This window comes from Zalophus californianus, chromosome 17, assembly GCF_009762305.2.
Source record: "Zalophus californianus isolate mZalCal1 chromosome 17, mZalCal1.pri.v2, whole genome shotgun sequence".
Lineage (NCBI taxonomy): Eukaryota > Metazoa > Chordata > Mammalia > Carnivora > Otariidae > Zalophus > Zalophus californianus.
The window spans coordinates 49,857,026-49,873,529 of NC_045611.1; the positions used below are offsets into that span (position 1 = coordinate 49,857,026).

General features: G+C 60.9%; 2 protein-coding genes across 3 annotated transcripts; both read left to right on the forward strand.

Moving 5' to 3' along the window:
• Positions 1–1,021: 1,021 nt before the first annotated feature.
• Positions 1,022–11,653, forward strand: TOMM40 (translocase of outer mitochondrial membrane 40). Its single transcript, XM_035725309.1, has 10 exons — positions 1,022–1,118; positions 1,215–1,494; positions 2,250–2,317; positions 2,787–2,879; positions 3,713–3,814; positions 3,894–3,999; positions 10,067–10,189; positions 10,286–10,362; positions 10,460–10,562; positions 10,983–11,653. The coding sequence occupies exons 2-10, from the start codon at positions 1,221–1,223 to the stop codon at positions 11,120–11,122; spliced, it is 1,086 nt and encodes a 361-aa protein (XP_035581202.1). The 5' UTR covers positions 1,022–1,118; positions 1,215–1,220; the 3' UTR covers positions 11,123–11,653.
• A 1,758-nt stretch (positions 11,654–13,411) lies between these two features.
• On the forward strand, positions 13,412–16,217 carry APOE (apolipoprotein E). 2 transcript variants are annotated; one of them, XM_027619772.2, is made up of 4 exons: positions 13,412–13,520; positions 14,297–14,347; positions 14,789–15,017; positions 15,350–16,217. In XM_027619772.2, exons 2-4 carry the CDS (start codon positions 14,305–14,307, stop codon positions 16,065–16,067), a joined length of 990 nt encoding a protein of 329 aa, XP_027475573.1. In that variant the 5' UTR covers positions 13,412–13,520; positions 14,297–14,304; the 3' UTR covers positions 16,068–16,217. The 2 variants fall into 2 exon arrangements, with proteins under 2 accessions (XP_027475573.1, XP_027475574.1); XM_027619773.1 differs by having other exon boundaries at positions 13,492–13,587.
• The last annotated feature ends 287 nt before the right edge of the window (positions 16,218–16,504 follow it).

Sequence of the window (16,504 nt, forward strand, 5' to 3'; positions counted from 1 at the left end):
GGCAAAATTAGGAATAATGTAATAACTCAGGGCATTATGGGTAATAGAACCGAATGAATGAGCCAAAGGCAGAGGGATAATAGAGAAACAGGGCCGGCAGGCATGATGGGTAATGGACCCAAAACATGATGGTTAATTAAAGAAGCGTTAGAAGGATGATGGAAGTGAACAGGCAGAAATGGGCTAAGGGTAGTTCAGGAAATGAAGATGAAATGAATGGGGCAGAGGCATGCTGGGTAATGGGAGCGGAATGAATGGGCCAAAGATAGAAGCCGCAGTGACGCAAGTCGGGGCGGGGAACAGAAGGCATGATGGGTAACAAAAGGGGTGGGTCTACGGCAACTGTCGCGTTAGAATAGCTAAGGGGCATTGTGGGTAAGAAGAAGCCTGAGAGGGTTCGCATAACCGGTTAGAATTCTCCCGAGGTACTGTGGGAAGGGCCAGCACTTCCGGTTTTCGGTCGCCGGCTCTGGACTAGGGGGCTGCCCCTCTGCCGCGGTGCCTGGTGGGACGAGAGGCCTGACCTTGCTGCCTAGCAGCCTCTGCCGCGCAACCCACCTTCACCCGTGTCCCTCGACCCTGGCACATTGGCCAATGAATGTACCAGCCAGATTACGTCACCAGGATCGGCCTCCTGTACCCGCCAGAGCCAATCAGAATGCTTCAAGGGCCAAGGCTGACCAATTACAGTGGCCATTTCGCTGCGGGGCGGAGTCGAAAGGGGGGGCGCCCTCTGGAGAGGGGCGGAGGCGAAGAGTCAGTGGGCGTTTCAAAATGCGCAGCGCAGACCAATGGCGGGCGAACAACGGAACCCGCGGCGTTGAGAGCCAATAGATGCGGTCTCCGCGGGCCAATGGGAAAGGCGGGGAGGTGTGTCTCGACCTGCCTGTGAGTGGGAACCAATAGAAAAGGACGTCCCAAAGAGGTGGGTGGGACTCCCAGCCATGACTCCAATTGCAAGGCCAGGCCTTGAAGCTAGTGGGCGGATCCCAGGGCACGCCGAACCAATGGGCTAGGCGGGGCGAGGCGACGGTGGTGGCAGCGGCGGCAGCGGGTTCGGTTGCGCGTGGCGCACGGGGTGGGAGCGGAGCCCAGGCCGGGTGCGGGCGCTGCCGCCAGTGAGAACCGGGGCCCGGAGCAGAGCGGGGCTTGGCTGGGACTGGACCCGGAGCGCGCGGGCCCTGACCTTCGCCCTCTGACCCTTCCCCTTGCAGGCGACCATGGGGAACGTCTTGGCCGCTAGCTCGCCGCCTGCCGGGCCGCCGCCGCCTCCCGCGCCCGCCCTCGTGGGACTGCCGCCGCCTCCGCCCTCGCCTCCCGGCTTCACGCTGCCGCCGCTCGGGGGCGGTCTGGGCGCTGGGGCTGGCGCGGGTCGAGGTTCGGAACGGACCCCCGGTGCTGCGGGCGGCAGCGCCGCAGGGACCGCGGATGATGGGGCCTGCGGCTGCCTGCCCAACCCCGGCACGTTCGAGGAGTGTCACCGGAAGTGCAAGGGTGAGGGGCGACGGACCCGGCGGGCGTGTGAGGGCCCGGATCTCGGGGGGAGGGGGAGCACTCGGAGGACCTTGGGAATTGGCACGGACCACTGGGAACATTTAACAGAGCGTTAGGAGTTGACGTTAGGATCGAAGGGTGGAACGTTGGACTTGGGGCATAGAACGATGGGATCAAATGGTGGAACCTCAGGATGGAATGCCAGAGCCGTAGAGGAAAGGCTTAGGGACCTCAAGGAGCCCCGGGGATCAGCCAAGCCAGCCTTCTTATGTGATCGGGAAGGAAACTGAGGCCCAAGGTCACAGTGTCAGCAAGGGTCCAGTGGGGGTGGAACCCAAGGCTTCTGGATCTTGGCTTGGAACAGTTATGATAGCAAGAGTGGTGGTGACTTATTGAGCGCTGTTCTGGCATTCACTGTATGTTAATTCACTAAATCCTTGCAATGTCTCCACGTGGTGAGCTTACAGTTGACATCTTACAGGTGACAAGTTTGACATAGTTAAAGTGACTTGCTTTGGGTCACATGGGTAGTAAGCGGTGGCACTGGGATTTGGATGCAGGCAAAGAAAGGCCCTGGTCCTGGCCCTGTGTATTGGGTTAGACTGTCTCTTTATTGGTTGGGGTGCTTTGTGTGATGTTGTGCTTGTGGGTCCCTGGAAGAGGGAGAGCTGGGATGGTAGGGAAGGAAGGGATGAGAGCGTTTGCGTAGGGGTGTGTGTATGTGTGTGGAGAGTGACAGCATTTCTTTTCTTCAGAGCTATTTCCCATTCAGATGGAAGGTGTCAAGCTCACAGTCAACAAAGGGTTGAGTAACCATTTCCAGGTGAGCCTTCCTGGTGCCCTTACTCTCCAGAGGTCATCCCAACCATCTCCCTGCACCTACGCATACAACCCCTCACTCCCCCTAAAGGGCTAGGCTCCTGGGCACCTGAAAGGACTCAGAGACACAATGCCAGTCTGACTGCTCATTGGGTCCAGTGGAAGTGTTTAGGGACCCAGAACCTGGGGATGCCCCTCCACCCTTCACATCCAGGCAGGACTGAAGCACTGGGTATGTAGCCTCGTCTCCAGCTTATCTTTTCTCTGAGTGTCTAATCCAGTCAGGCTCAACCTCCCAGTCTTCATCCCCTGCCCTACCCAGAGCTGCCTGTCTTTTTCTCCACGATGGGGAAGCCAGGTTGGCGAGTACCTGCGTCCCAGGCTTGTAGGGAGCTTTGCTGGGGGCAGGTTCAGCTGGGTTTATTGGGGGGTGGCCCACAGACTCATCCCCACAGCCTTCCCTCCTCTCCCAGGTAAACCACACAGTAGCCCTCAGCACAATTGGGGAGTCCAACTACCACTTCGGGGTCACTTACGTGGGAACAAAGCAGCTGAGTCCCACAGAGGTGAGGTTCCTTTTGTCTTTTGTTCATTGTATCTCTTTTCTAACCAATATGTAGCCAAGCACCAGGCGGAGAAGGCTCTTAATACTAGGAGAGCTGAGCTGCTGAGGGTGGTGGGAGGTGGGGGCTGTCTCTCCAGGGTGCTTTGGAACATGGTCACTCCTTCATCCTGAAGCCCTGCTCCCTGCCCAGCCCTGTGCTGGGTCAGGGCCCGGGTCACCCAGAGAAAGCAGGGCTTTTGAATGCCAAACAGGGCATTTGGACTTTCCCTAGGGGGCAGTGAAGAGCCACAGAAAGATTTGGACGGGGAAAGACATGGTCAGATTGACACTCGAGGACCCTACCTTGGGCTGCCATGCAGAGGCTGCGTTAAGGGAATGGGACTGAAAGTGGAGGCCTGGAAGGAGGCTGGGCAGAACACAGGTGGAGCTGAGGGGTTGAATTAGGTCTCTGCTTATACTAGCTATTGCCATTCAGGACATTCATTTATTCCACAAACCTTCATTGTAGTCCATTCTGTGCCCAGCCCTGTGCTGGGCAGTGCTGGGGACAGAGCAGTGACTGAAACGGCCTTGGGGCTCATAGTCTAGTAGAGAAAGGGAACGGACCTGTCCCCAGAGACTGTCCAGGGTAGGCAGGAGTGAAATGGGGGGGGGGCGGGGGGAGGAGGCGCCCAGAGGGGCACCTGACTCAGTCTAGGTGGCCAGGGAGGGCTTCCTGGAGGAGGGAACCTCAGTCCGAGGTTTTCTGATGCTAGGCCTCTCACCTAGGCTCACCACACTTGTATTTCTATAGTGCTAGACCTCTGACCTCTGACCTTGCTCTCTGCGCCACAGGCATTCCCCGTGCTGGTGGGTGACATGGACAACAGTGGCAGCCTCAATGCTCAGGTCATTCACCAGCTGGGCCCTGGCCTCCGGTCCAAGATGGCCATCCAGGTGAGTGGGAGCCACGTCAGCTGCTCCCGAGCCACCCTGAGCACCCGGCTGCCCTCTACACTGTCCCTCCCCCCTACAGACCCAGCAGTCCAAGTTCGTGAACTGGCAGGTGGACGGGGAGTACCGGGGTTCTGACTTCACAGCAGCCGTCACCCTGGGGAACCCAGACGTCCTGGTGGGTTCAGGTAAGAGCCGCGGGCCTGGAGGGCAGTCCAGTCTCAGTTGCAGCTTTCCCTGCAATCCATTCCCTTCTCCGGACCTCCTTTTCCACCGTCTAGAAATGGTCAGGGGCAGGAGTGACTTTGGAAACACCCGCAACATAGCGTGGGGTGTAGGCAAGTAGGTTCCAACCCCCGGCTCTGTCCCTGGCTTCACTGCAGCTGTAGGCGAGGTCCCTCACCCCCGTGGGCCTCAGTTTCCTCGTCTGTAACATTGGGCTCCCTCACGGGGCTGTTGAAGAGGGCATTTACGTTCTTTTGTGCGAGAAACTTCAAGAGGTGTGGGGCCTCTAACAGGTCCCAAGGGAATGTGGGCTGCTTCTGTTACTTACGGGGCTCTGGAGTGGTTTCGGCGCAGAGATCCCGGGGTGGGTGGGTCCACGTGCAGTTCGGGCAGGTAGTCTGAGTCTGAGACAGAAGCTGACAAGGAAAGTTCCTGTTTGGGTTGGTGTAGACAGGGACTGCCTGACTTGTGCGTATACGTCTAGTCTCTTCTTGGTTCCCCCTCCCTTTTTTTTTTGGTTTGTCTCTGGGTGTTTCTTTGATTTCTTTACATTCAGCGTGAGTGTTGCTTGGGCATGTACCGTGTACATTCCAGGCACCAAGGATAAGGTGTGGCAAACAAAGAGAATTCAGTTTGTCCTCTGGGAGCTTCCATTCCAGAGGACCGGGACACAAGCACTTAAAAAAAAATGTCAGGTGACGGGGGCTGGGAAAGATTGGGTCATTGGGAGGGGTGTGGGGTGCGGTCCTCAGAGAAAGCCTCTTTAGATAGGTAATATTTGATTAAAGATTAAGGATTTGAGGGAAGGTGCCAAGCAGATTTGTGGGGAAAGAGCTCGTCGGCTGAGGCAACAGCAAGCGCAAAGGCCCTGAGGCAGGACACTTTACTGGAACGCCAGGAGGGGAGTGGCTGTAATGGGTAGGGAAAGAGGGAGAGGGGCATCTGGGTGGCTCAGTCGTTAAGTGTCTGCCTTCAGCTCAGGTCATGATCTCAGGGTCCTGGGATCGAGCCCCGCATCGGGCTCCCTGCTCAGCGGGAAGCCTGCTTCTCCCTCTCGCACTCCCCCTGCTTGTGTTCCCTCTCTCGCTGTGTCTTTCTCTGTCAAATAAATGAATAAAATTAAAAAAAAAAAAAAAAAAAAGAGGGAGAGTTGGAAGTCACAGGGGTAAAGGGCCCAAATCAGCTGAGGCTTTGTAGGACTTCGGCCTTCACTCTGAATGAGTCAGGGGCCTTACCGAGGGTTTCGAGCCTGAGAGGGACAGGAGCTGATTTAGCTTCTAACGGGACCCGCTGTGCTGCCCACCAGAGAGCAGACTATGAGGAGTGAGGAGTGGTCAGGCCCGATGTACTTTGAAAGTGGAGCCCACGGGGTTGGCCAGTGGATTGGGTGTGGGAGGCGAGCGGGAGGAGCAAGATGACTCCGTAGGTTTGGGCTTGAATGACCGGAAGGATGGGAGTGTGGGTTCCTGCTGCCATTTGCTCAGTCTTGGAGAGCAGGCTCTTGGGCATTGAGTGGCTCTGTGAAGGCAGGAAGCCCGAATCCCGGGGAGAGCTCTCAGTTCTGCCCGCCGGAGGCTAGGGAGCCGCCTCCTCAGAGGTATGGCCTCTGAGCTCCCCAAGGAAGAAAAGGGGCTCCCCGGGCAGGGAGAAGGGGGGCAGCTGGAACGGGTGAGGAGAGAGGGAGGGGCCTCCTAGGCGAGGCTGCACCCACGGGTCCCGCGGAGGCATGAGGAACCTCAGGAAGAAACACGTCATGTTCCCTGCAGACCCGACGTCATTGCCCTCCTCTGCTCACGTGCTTCCTGCAGTTGGGCCACATGAGCTTTTCTGAGACTTTCTGGAACTGCTGCATTCTTTCTACCCCACAACCTTTTCACGTTCTGTCCCTACTGCTTGGAGCTCTTCTCCTTGGTCTTGACGTGGCCGAACGAGTAGTTTCAGGGCACAGCTTGCCCTCACAGAAGGACCTTCCATGAGGAAAGCCGTGCGCGGTTAGCGCCACATCGTGCCCGGGGCTTTGCAGTGCTTCCCCCGGAGATCTCCTGCCTCCCACACTAGGGTGGCAGCCCTTCCGGGGCAGGAACTTGCTTGTCTCACTTGCCACTGTGTGCCGAGCTCCTGGAACCGTGCCGGGAACAGAGTAGGCGCTGAGAAAACCCCGGACAAGGGAGCGAGTGGTGGTAGTGGCATGTCCCGTGTGGTGCTTCTTGCCCTTGGTCAGGCCCTAGGCGTGTGATGCGTATCCTTTCCTTCAGCCATTCTAGGCACTGGGAATAGAGCAGTGAGGAGAATGGCTTGTTGGATTCTCTCAACAGCCCCGTGAGGTAGGTGCTACCATTATCCTCCTCTTGCCAAGACCCAGAGAGGGGAAGCGCCTCCCAAGGACGCACAGCGGGTCAGACTCCAGAATCCACGCTCTTCTCTATGGCCCCCGGGCACGGCCTCCCTCACGCACTCGCTGGCTTCTGTGCTTCCCGTGTTTCCTGGCACTGGCCTCCGGGTCCCTCTTCCCCGGTGCCCGAGGCCGCCGGGGGCACTCTTTGTCTCGTAGTTCTTTCCATTCCTTCTAATGACACTGGTAACGGCATCTGTCGCGAGGGCACAAAAACGGCATCCCCCTCTGGGTGAAGGATCCGGAGCGGGAGTCCACCTTCGGCTCCCAGTGTGGGACCAGGCACGCGGTTGGGGGTCTCTCTGTGTTGGAGCACCATGTCCTGCAGCGGGCAGGGGGTGTCCCTGGCTTTCTGGCCCGCATTTCACAGGTGAGGAAAAGGAGGCCCAGGGGTGGAATGGGGTGCCCGGGCTCACACGGCCGGGAAACCGAGAAGCTGGAATGTGAATCAGGGTCCAACTCGAGGGCCTGTATTCCTTCTGGGTTCCCTCCCCGGGGCCTCGGCCTCATCTCAGGAGCCTCCTGAGAACCTAGCATGTGCCCAGCCCTTGGCAGGGCAGTGCCAGGATACAGCAGTGACTGAGACAGCTCCTTCCTCCCCTCACGGGGCTCCCAGCCCAATCGGGGCCGGGGGCATATGATTTTATTTTATTTTTTTCTTAAATTTTATTTATTTTTTGAGAGAGAATTAAGGGGAGGAGCAGAGGAAGAGGGAGAAGCAGACTCCCCACTGAACGGGGAGCCTGACACGGGGCTCAGTCCCAGGACCCTGAGATCATGACCAGATTCAAAATCAGGAGTTGGACACTTAACTGATTGAGCTAACCGGGTGCCACATAAGTCACGTTTCTTTTATTTTTTTAAGACTTATTTACTTGAGAAACAGCATGCGCGGGGGGGAGGGGCAGAGGGAGAAGCCGACTCCCCGCTGAGCAGGGAGCCCAACGTGGGGCTCAATCCCAAGACCCTGGGATCGTGATCTGAGCCAAAGGCAGATGTGTAACTGACTGAGCCACCCAGGCGCCCCGGGACATTTGCTTTTAAACAAACAATCACACAGTGACTTCAGTACTATTGTGAAAAATCCAACTCGGGAAAAGTTCAGGTTGCTTAGTGAGAGCTTGTAACTACTGCCCCCCTCCCCCCCACACACACACCCCTCTCACCTAAAGGCGGGGAACAGCATCTCTAAGACGGTGGTGTTCAGTCGAAGGGGGGTAGGAGGGCAGTGCTCCTAAGGCCCATGGAGCGCAGGGCGTGGAGAGCAGAAAGACGTCCTGTCTGGCTGGGTCCCAGAACTACACCCCGCTTTGGGTGCTGCCCTTACCTGAGCATCCGCCCTGGGGTGTCTGCCGTTCCTGCCCCAGCTGACTTCCCCAAGGACTCCTGGTGTGGGTCCTAGGCGAGCAGGGGAAAGGCCAGGGGGAGGCGCCCCCAACCTCCCTGCTGCCCCGTCTCCGTCTCCCGCTCCCTGCCCGGCAGGTTTGGGAAGTGGCTCTGGAGGTGCGACTTTGCTGGGTTGCCTGGCTCTGCCGGTTGCCCGAGGCCGCCTCCCTGCTCACAGACCTCACTTGCTTTCTTTCCTTCTCGCGTGGTGTCCGGAGCACGAGGTTCTTCCCGGCCACCCCACATGCTGCAGAATGGCCCCCGCTTGAGAACCCACAGGGGAGCCCACGGGCCTTGGGGGGCGAGGGGGCCCGGCTGTGGACCCAGCGGCAGGGATTGCCTGGGTTCAGGAGTTAGAGGGGTGAGGACTGTGAGGAGCTGCGGGCAGGGCAGCCCCCCGGGGAAGAGGCCCAGGGAGCGGGCTTGGGGAGCGGGGAGAGCGGGCCAAGCTGTGGAAACGAGGGGCAGGCAGTGGAGAGCACGTTGTGACCCCAGTTCTCAGACTTCCAGTGGCCTCTCTCTGCAGACTGCAGGGCAGGGGGAAGGTGAAAGCAGAGCGGGGTGACTGCCCTGGTCCCATGGTGACCATGGCTGCAATCGGGGCGTCGCCAAATCCAGGAAACAGGTGCGAATATGTAGTCGGCCAGGCTCAGCAGGGGAGAGGGCACCCCGGGCAGGAGAGACAGTGCATGCACGGGGAAGAGAGAGCTGCTCGAGTTCATCCTGCCTAGAGGGACACGGCTGTGTCCTGGAAAGAGGAAGGGGCTCGATTTTGAAGCTGGGGCCCAGCCATGTATGACCCTGCAGCTGGGTCTCCTGGGCACTGGGGAGCCATGGCAAGTTCTGAGCAGGAGAACGGGGTTAGGTGTGTGCATGAACAGGATCCCTCTGTGCTGCAGGTGAAATTGGAGAGGGTGAGGCAGGCCAGGAGGTGGGACGGATGTTCGGGGGGTCCCCAACCCCGAGTCCCGGTGGGTGACAAAGCTGAGAGGCCAGAGACTCTGAGTTGAAGACGCAGTCTCTCTGTGAGCACGGACAGTTAACTCTTCCCTCAGGGGCCACGTTTCCCCCCCCCCCCCACCGCATCGAGGGAGGGGGACAAGCCTGGCCCGGGGTGTGCGACTGCTGGCTGCAGGGGCCGACCCAAGTCTCCTGCTCTAGTGGTGAAGGAGTGCACAGCGAGGCTCACAGAAGCCCAGAGGGGTTAGGTCAGCCGGCCCCTGACCACGACACAGCACCGGAGCCGGGACCCTGGACCCTCGGCGTCCCCGGCCCCACTGGCAGCCCCCATCTGGATCGGGAGAGGCCTCTGACCCTGCACGCTCATTCCTGCTCCGGCCTGGCTCTCCCCCTGCCCCTCACACGTATGCTCTCTGCTCTCCCCAAGTCCCCCTGCATCCCTGCCCTGCCTTCCCCTTCCCTCCATCCTCCCCTCCCTCGCTGGCTCCTGACCTCAGCCGTGTCCTCTTAGTCTCTCCTGGGAGTCCTCGGCCCTCTCTCCCTCCCTCTCTGATTCTGTTTCCACTTCTGCACGTAAGTGTCTTGTTTTCTCCTTCACCGGCACTCGCTCTGCGGCTCCCCGGTTCTCCGGGAGATCACGTTCGTGGCGTCTACTCTCGGCTCCAAAGACAGGCATGAATGCGACAGTCCCTGGGCTCCAGGAATCCAGCCCGGCAAGCAGACAGTCGCTTGTTAGCCACGCCCAGGGGCCTCGGGGCCAACCCCGCTGCCAAGGGGCAGGGAGAGCAAGCTGTGGGCCTCGGCGTGGCTGGTCCTAGCAATCACTGAGGCCTGGCCACTGCACCGCACCTCATTCTCCCCTTGAGACTTCAGGGCCGCCTCCAGAGGTAGTCCTGCTCCCAAGAGAAGTGACCCCAGTGGCCCGCTGTTACTCCACCGACGAGTGGTGGGGCTGGGATTTGAACCCAGGCTGTCTGGCCCCCGGAGGCGTGCTCATCAACAAGCCTCCCAGCGGCGGAAGGGTTCAGAACCCAGGCCAGAGAGGTGGAGAAGCCCAGATTCTGCCCCTGACATAATCTTGTGACTGCGGGTCAGTGAATCACTCCCTTAGCCTCCGTGGACTCCCAAGTGGTGGCGAAGGAATGGCCGCCTCATGGGGCCTGGGAGGCCTGAGGGGTGGGCCCTGAGCCTCCAGCAGGGGCGCGCCTGGAAGGCCGCCTGGAGCAGGAGGTGGGCCCAGCAGAAACTGACCGCACCAAGCCAAGGTGACCCCCCCCCAATCTGGCCCACAGGAATCCTGGTGGCCCACTACCTCCAGAGCATCACGCCGTGTCTGGCCCTGGGTGGGGAGCTTGTCTACCACCGGCGGCCTGGGGAGGAAGGCACTGTCATGTCTCTAGCTGGGAAGTACACATGTGAGCCCGGGGCCTGGGGGGTAGGGTAGGGGGCGGGGTCCAGGGTCCCGGCCCCCTTGGTAATCTGCGCCCCACCCCCACCGCGCTCTCTTACAGTGAACAACTGGTTGGCGACAGTAACGTTGGGCCAGGCAGGCATGCATGCCACCTACTATCACAAAGCCAGCGACCAGGTGAGCTGGGCCGGGGACCCACGGCGAGGGCAGGCTTTGCGGGCCTGGGGGCCCAGCCTGGGAAGCTGACCCTTGCGTGTCACCCCGGTCCCTCCAGCTGCAGGTGGGCGTGGAGTTCGAGGCCAGCACGAGGATGCAGGACACCAGCGTCTCCTTCGGGTACCAGCTGGACCTGCCCAAGGCCAACCTCCTCTTCAAAGGTACAGGCCTCAGTTTCCCTGCTTGGAAACAAGTAGGCATCAGGTGACTCGGCCCTGAGTGGGTGTGTAGGCCAAAGCAGACGGTGGAGGTTGGGGGTGTGACAGACCCATCCCTAGAGAGTGAAGACCTGGAGTGGTCGGGATTGGCGGGGGGGGGGGGGGGGGGGGCCGGAATTGGTGTGGCCAAGGGCTTCCAGAGGGGAGGGGTCATCAAGCGGGGGTGGGGGTGGGGAAGGGAGAGGACAACTAAGCCAGTTGCTCCGAGGACTGGAGAACTTGGGGTTCGGGAAGAGGTTTCCAGGTGTGGTCAGAGGTCTAGAAGCTGGCAGTCTGGCTGGTGGCTATCTGAGGTGGCCTGGAAGTGTGACTCCACGGGGACAGGGCTGGAAGTTGGCTCACGACTCAGCTGTTTCCCTGCAGGCTCCGTGGACAGCAACTGGATCGTGGGCGCCACACTGGAGAAGAAGCTCCCGCCTCTGCCCCTGACGTTGGCCCTTGGGGCCTTCCTGAATCACCGAAAGAACAAGTTCCAGTGCGGCTTTGGCCTCACCATCGGCTGAGCCCCTCCTGGCCCCCGCCTTCCACCCTTCCTCCTACAGATCCCCCCTCCCCCTCCCCCTGCCACGGAGGGGAGACCTGAGCCCTCCTCCCCCTCCCTTCCCTCCCTCCTCGGGGGTCAGGGGGGCAGTGGAAAGGAGGGGACCCATCACCCTAGCAGCTGAGGGGGGGATTCTGGAACTCGCGCGCTTCAGGATTCGGAGCACTAGGGACAGGGTGCCTACTGGGCCTGGAGTCACAGGAGGGATTCCGGAATCAAGGGGCACGCCAGGTTCTGAGCACCAGGGGCAGAGGCGGCCAGACAACCTCAGGGAGGTGTTGGGGTATCCGAGTCCCCCCAAAGGGCCCTGGGCCCGGCCCTGAGGGGCAGGAAGAAGAGGAGCTTCCCCATCCCCGGTCAGTCTGCCCCCGCCCACTTTCCCACCCATCCCTCAGTATAAATCATGTTTATAAGTTATGGAAGAACCGGGACATTTTACAGAAAAAAAAAAAAAAAAAACAACAAAAAATATACGTGAACAAAAGTGAACCGGGCGGTGTCTCTTGGTCCGTGTGTCTGTCGCCCCTTTTGCCCAGTGCATCCAGACGGACCTCCCGGGGGCCAGCAGGGGGCGCTGCAGGGCGGAGCCGGGAAGGCTGACCTACCGCCCGGGGAGTCCGGCCTGGCCTGGCCTGAGATCACACATCCTCCCTGTGACTTGTGTGACTTCTGCTGGGACATCACAGGCCCTCCCGCACCAGCAGGGCTGGGTCTTGCGACCACACCCCAGCTTGGCTTGGCCTGGTCTGGCCCGGCCGGAGAGGCTACCAGAAGATTCCCCCTGCTGACTGCAGCAGCAGGGGTGATGTGTCTGTGCTGTGCAAGGATTGCGGCACAAGTTGGGACTTCAGGTTCCGAAAGGGGCAGGGGACGACGTCTTAGGACTTCGTGACAGGAAGGCCAGAGCCTGCAGAAGGCTCGCAGGGATTCCAGCACCTGGAAAGACTTCAGAGTCAACTCTGCCTGAGGGGGCAAAGGGCTTCTGGACTTCGGGGCCTAAGGGGCGGGGCTGGAGTCCGACTCTGGTCTGGCTACAGACGGCTCCTTGGCTCACATGGGGGGGAGGAGGTCAGGGTGTGGGTTTTGCCCACCTACGGTTCCAGTAAGCTCCCAACACCCCTGACCTCTCCAGACGGGAACTGAAACCTTGTCTGGCGGGAACACACCCACCACACACACACAGTTTGGGGAGGGAGGCCATTGAGCAGAGAGGACCCCTCGTTACCTGGGGAAGCCACCCCGCTCCTTCCTTACCGGCGCCTTCTGACGCCAAAGCCAACAGGCCTGGGCCTGGCTAGCCCTGGGGTTGCCTTCCTGGGAGGAGGCCCAGCCCTCCTTTCCCGTGTGGCCTTCCCCACCTCAGCTGAACCTGGGCTTCTCCGTGGGACAGCTGGGACTCGCCAGCCAGCTGCTGGGAGGGGGACGGTGCTCGCTGGGGCCAATCAGAGCAGGTCGTGCCAGGAACAGCTCTTGGGACTTCGGACATGACAGCAGAGCTTGCATCAACGAGCGGTGGTGTAAGCGTGACCATTTTCCTGGTCTTGTGGACCAAGAAGTAAAGGTGTTCAGATAGGCTAGATCATTTGCCCAAGGTCATGGAGCTGGCAGAGCCCCGATTTAGACGCAGACCCTTTCGTTCCCGAGTCCGCATTCCTAACCGGGCCCGGGACTGCTTTAAGCCCTGTGAAGGCTGGGACCTACAACGTCCCTGTTAGGGAGAAGGGCCGGATCTTCATCTGCAAACGGGGAGGGGGGCTCAGAGAGCTGCCTGCCCGTGCCCAAGGTCACAGCCAAAGAGGGAGCGAGGGCTAAAACCCAGGTTTACACAGTCCGCACCCCTCCCATCCCGTCTCTGTTTTGGCCTCCGGTGCCCTTCTCCCGAAGTCTCAGGAGTCTGCGCCCCCGGCCACCTCCCCTCAGAACCCAGGAATCCAAGCCCCCAGCCTTCTCTTTTCCTCTGACCCAGGATTCCGGCCCCCAGTCCCCTCCCCAAACTTTATTTATTCATCCACAGGAAAAGAGAAAGGCGGGGAATGGGTGCTGGGGAGCAGCAGCAGCTCCTTGCCCTGGCGTGCCTAGCCCCCCAGAACGGAGGAAGGGGCCTGAGTTACTGGGTGAAAATGTCACCTCCCTTTGTGGGGGCAGGGGGGGCATCACAGGGCCTCCAACCCCCACCTCCTTCCCCCTGCCTGCTGTGTGAAGGGGAAGGGGACAGCCCACCTCGTGACTGGGGCTGGCCCAGCTCGCCGCGGCCCGGGAGGAGTGGGCGGGGCAGGGCAACATTATAATTGGACGAGTCTGGGATCCCTGAGTCCTACTCAGCCCAAGCGGAGACCGAGGAGGAGGTTCCCCAGGAGCCGGTGAGAAACAGAGTTGAGGGCACAGAAGACCCGCTCGGGGCTTCTGTGAGGGAAGGGCTGGAGCAAGGTGACTGTCATACGCCAGGGTCAGGACAGAAGCAGGAGCTGGGGATGAGGACGGAAGCCGGGGTCGGACCTAGGGGAGGAGTGGGCCGCAGGGGCATCCCGTCTTGGCTGGAAGGAAGGTGGGATGGGGGAAGCAGCTGGACCTGTCGGAGGAACCAGATGAGCCCCTGTCAAGAGCCCACGAATGGTCACTGTTACTTATTGAACACCTCCTGGGTGCCCCCTCAGGTCTCCATTAGTTTGGAGGCGCAGGGGTGGCGGCCAGGTCGCTAGAGCGCTCCTCTTTCGGGGAGGGCTTTTTAAATGAGAATTAAGTTAGCTAATAGGTGGAAGATGACGTTTAAATGTGAAGCTGCGGCTTAGAATGTGAAGGGAGAACAAGGAATGTGAAGTTGGAATTTATAAGCCGCAGTCGGGGCTCGCATGGAACTCGGGGCAGGGGAAGTGGAATTTGAACCCTCGAAGAGGGGGATGGAATTTGGGCGGCGGAGGCCGACCCGGTGATGGGGAGAGAGGAGGACACAATGAAGGAGTTAGATAAACAATGGAGGGACCGCTTGGTGAAATGTTTGTGATTGGATTCGGCCGATGCAGATAATGGGGCGCGGGCAAGACTTGGAAGGCCCGGAACGGGTGGGGCGGGGCTCTGGGTGGGAGGGGTCTCCACTGGGGGCTGATTGACATTTCTCACTCAACCTGACCGATCGCAGGCTGCAAGATGAAGGTTCTGTGGGCTGCGCTGGTGGTCGCGCTCCTGGCAGGTATGTGGACGGGGCTTGCTCAGGTTCCCTGTCCCTTCCCTTCCCGTCCTCACCTGGACCCCCGTGCCCCCCTTTCATCCCTGGGTCCCTCCTTCTGCTGGTCTGTCTCCCCCTTGGTGGGGGGGCCCAGGTGTGAGGCCTCACATCCACTGGCTTTGAGCGGCTGTTTTTAGTCTCTCTGGGCCTCAGTTTCCCCACCCTTAAAACGAGAGTTAGAACAGTTCCGAATGCATAGTTGTCAGGCAGGCGGACAGCACTAGATTAGTGTCCTATTCATCACCTATTCATCACCACAGCATGGCCCTGCATGGAGCAGACACAGACACTCAGTACGTGCCCGCCAGTGCTCTAAAGAAGCGCAGGAGCATTTACGGAGCACCTGCTGCGTACCAGGTACTGTGTGCCTGGTGGGGGTGACTGCCGTGAACTTGCTCTGTGCAGGATGCTGGGCCGATGTGGAGCCGGAGTCGCCGCTGGAGGAGAACCTGGAGCCCGAGCTGGAGCCCAAGCGGGAGCTGGAGCAGGAGGTGGAGCCCGAGGCCGGGTGGCAGGCTGGCCAGCCCTGGGAGCTGGCGCTGGCCCGCTTCTGGGATTACCTGCGCTGGGTGCAGACGCTGTCTGACCAGGTGCAGGAGGAGGTGCTCAGCAACCAGGTCACCCAGGAACTGACGTGAGTGCCCCTGCCACTCCCCGGCGGGCAGTGCCTTCTGGACCCCTGGACCTCTGCCGGTGTCCCTGTCACCAACTCTTCGGCATCTCTGGTCATGCCTTGCTTCCTCTTGCCTATGGCGAGCTCCTGGCTTGATGGACCGCTCTCCCTTTCTCCGCTCTTCCTGCCTCTGGCCGCCGCCCCTCCAGCAGGCTAGCTCAGTCCCTCGCACCCTTCCCTTTCACCTCTGCTTCTGCCCGTCCCCGTCCCCACCCTGCCCCCCACCCCCACCCCCAGGGTTTTTCGCCCCGCTTCGGCGCACACACACGCTCCCGCCCTCTCTCGGCCCCCAGGACGCTGATGGAGGAGACCATGAAGGAGATCAAGGCCTACAGGGCGGAGCTGGAGGAGCAGCTGGGCCCCATGGCCTCGGAGACGCAGGCCCGCGTGGCCAAGGAGCTGCAGGCGGCGCAGGCCCGGCTGCGCTCGGACATGGAGGACGTGCGCACCCGCCTGTCGCAGTACCGCGGCGAGGTGCAGGCCATGCTGGGCCAGAGCACCGAGGAGCTGAGGGCGCGCTTCGCCTCGCACATGCGCAAGCTGCGCAAGCGGGTGCTGCGGGACGCCGAGGACCTGCAGAAGCGCCTGGCCGTGTACCGGGCCGGGGTGCGCGAGGGCGCCGAGCGCAGCGTGAGCACCATCCGCGAGCGCCTCTGGCCGCTGCTGGAGCAGGCCCGCACGCGCCACGCCAAGGTGGACGCCCTGGCCACCCAGCCGCTGCGCGAGCGCGTCAACGCCCTGGGCCAGCAGCTGCGCGGGCGGCTGGAGGAGGTGGGCAGCCGCGCCCGCAGCCACCTGGACGAGGTGCGCGAGCAGATGGAGGAGGTGCAGGCCAAGATGGAGGAGCAGGCCAACCAGATGCGCCAGCAGGCCGAGGCCTTCCAGGCCCGCCTCAAGGGCTGGTTCGAGCCCCTGGTGGAAGACATGCAGCGCCAGTGGGCCGTGCTGGTGGAGAAGGTGCAGGCGGCCGTGGGCACCAGCCCCACCACCCCACCCGTGGAGACCAAATGAGTACCCCGCGCGCGCCGCCTGGTGGGCCCCGCCCCTGCCCGTGCCCCCTGCCTCCCCACCCCCCCCCCAGCCTCCAGGAGGCGCTGTCCGGGCCCCAACCGGCCTCCTGGAGGGCCCTAGCTTAATAAAGATTCACCAAGCTCCACAGCAGCTGCTGGGCCTCCGTGTGTGATTTCTCCTGGCTCGTGCCTCGGTTTCTCTCTCCCTCCCCACACTGGCCACACAGCTCTGTCCTGTCCCCTCTGCTTGTGCGTCTCTTTGTCTTTTCTGATCTCAGTGTTCGCTTCCTTCCGTCCCTTTCAGAGTCTCCCTTTTTGCTCTGTCTCCGCTCAGCAGTGCTCACTCTCTCTTCTCTACCCTCGCTGTCCCTTCTGGTTCTGGACCAGATCCGCCCCTGGGGTAAATCCTGTGGTCACCCCTGACTACCGGGGTCGGGG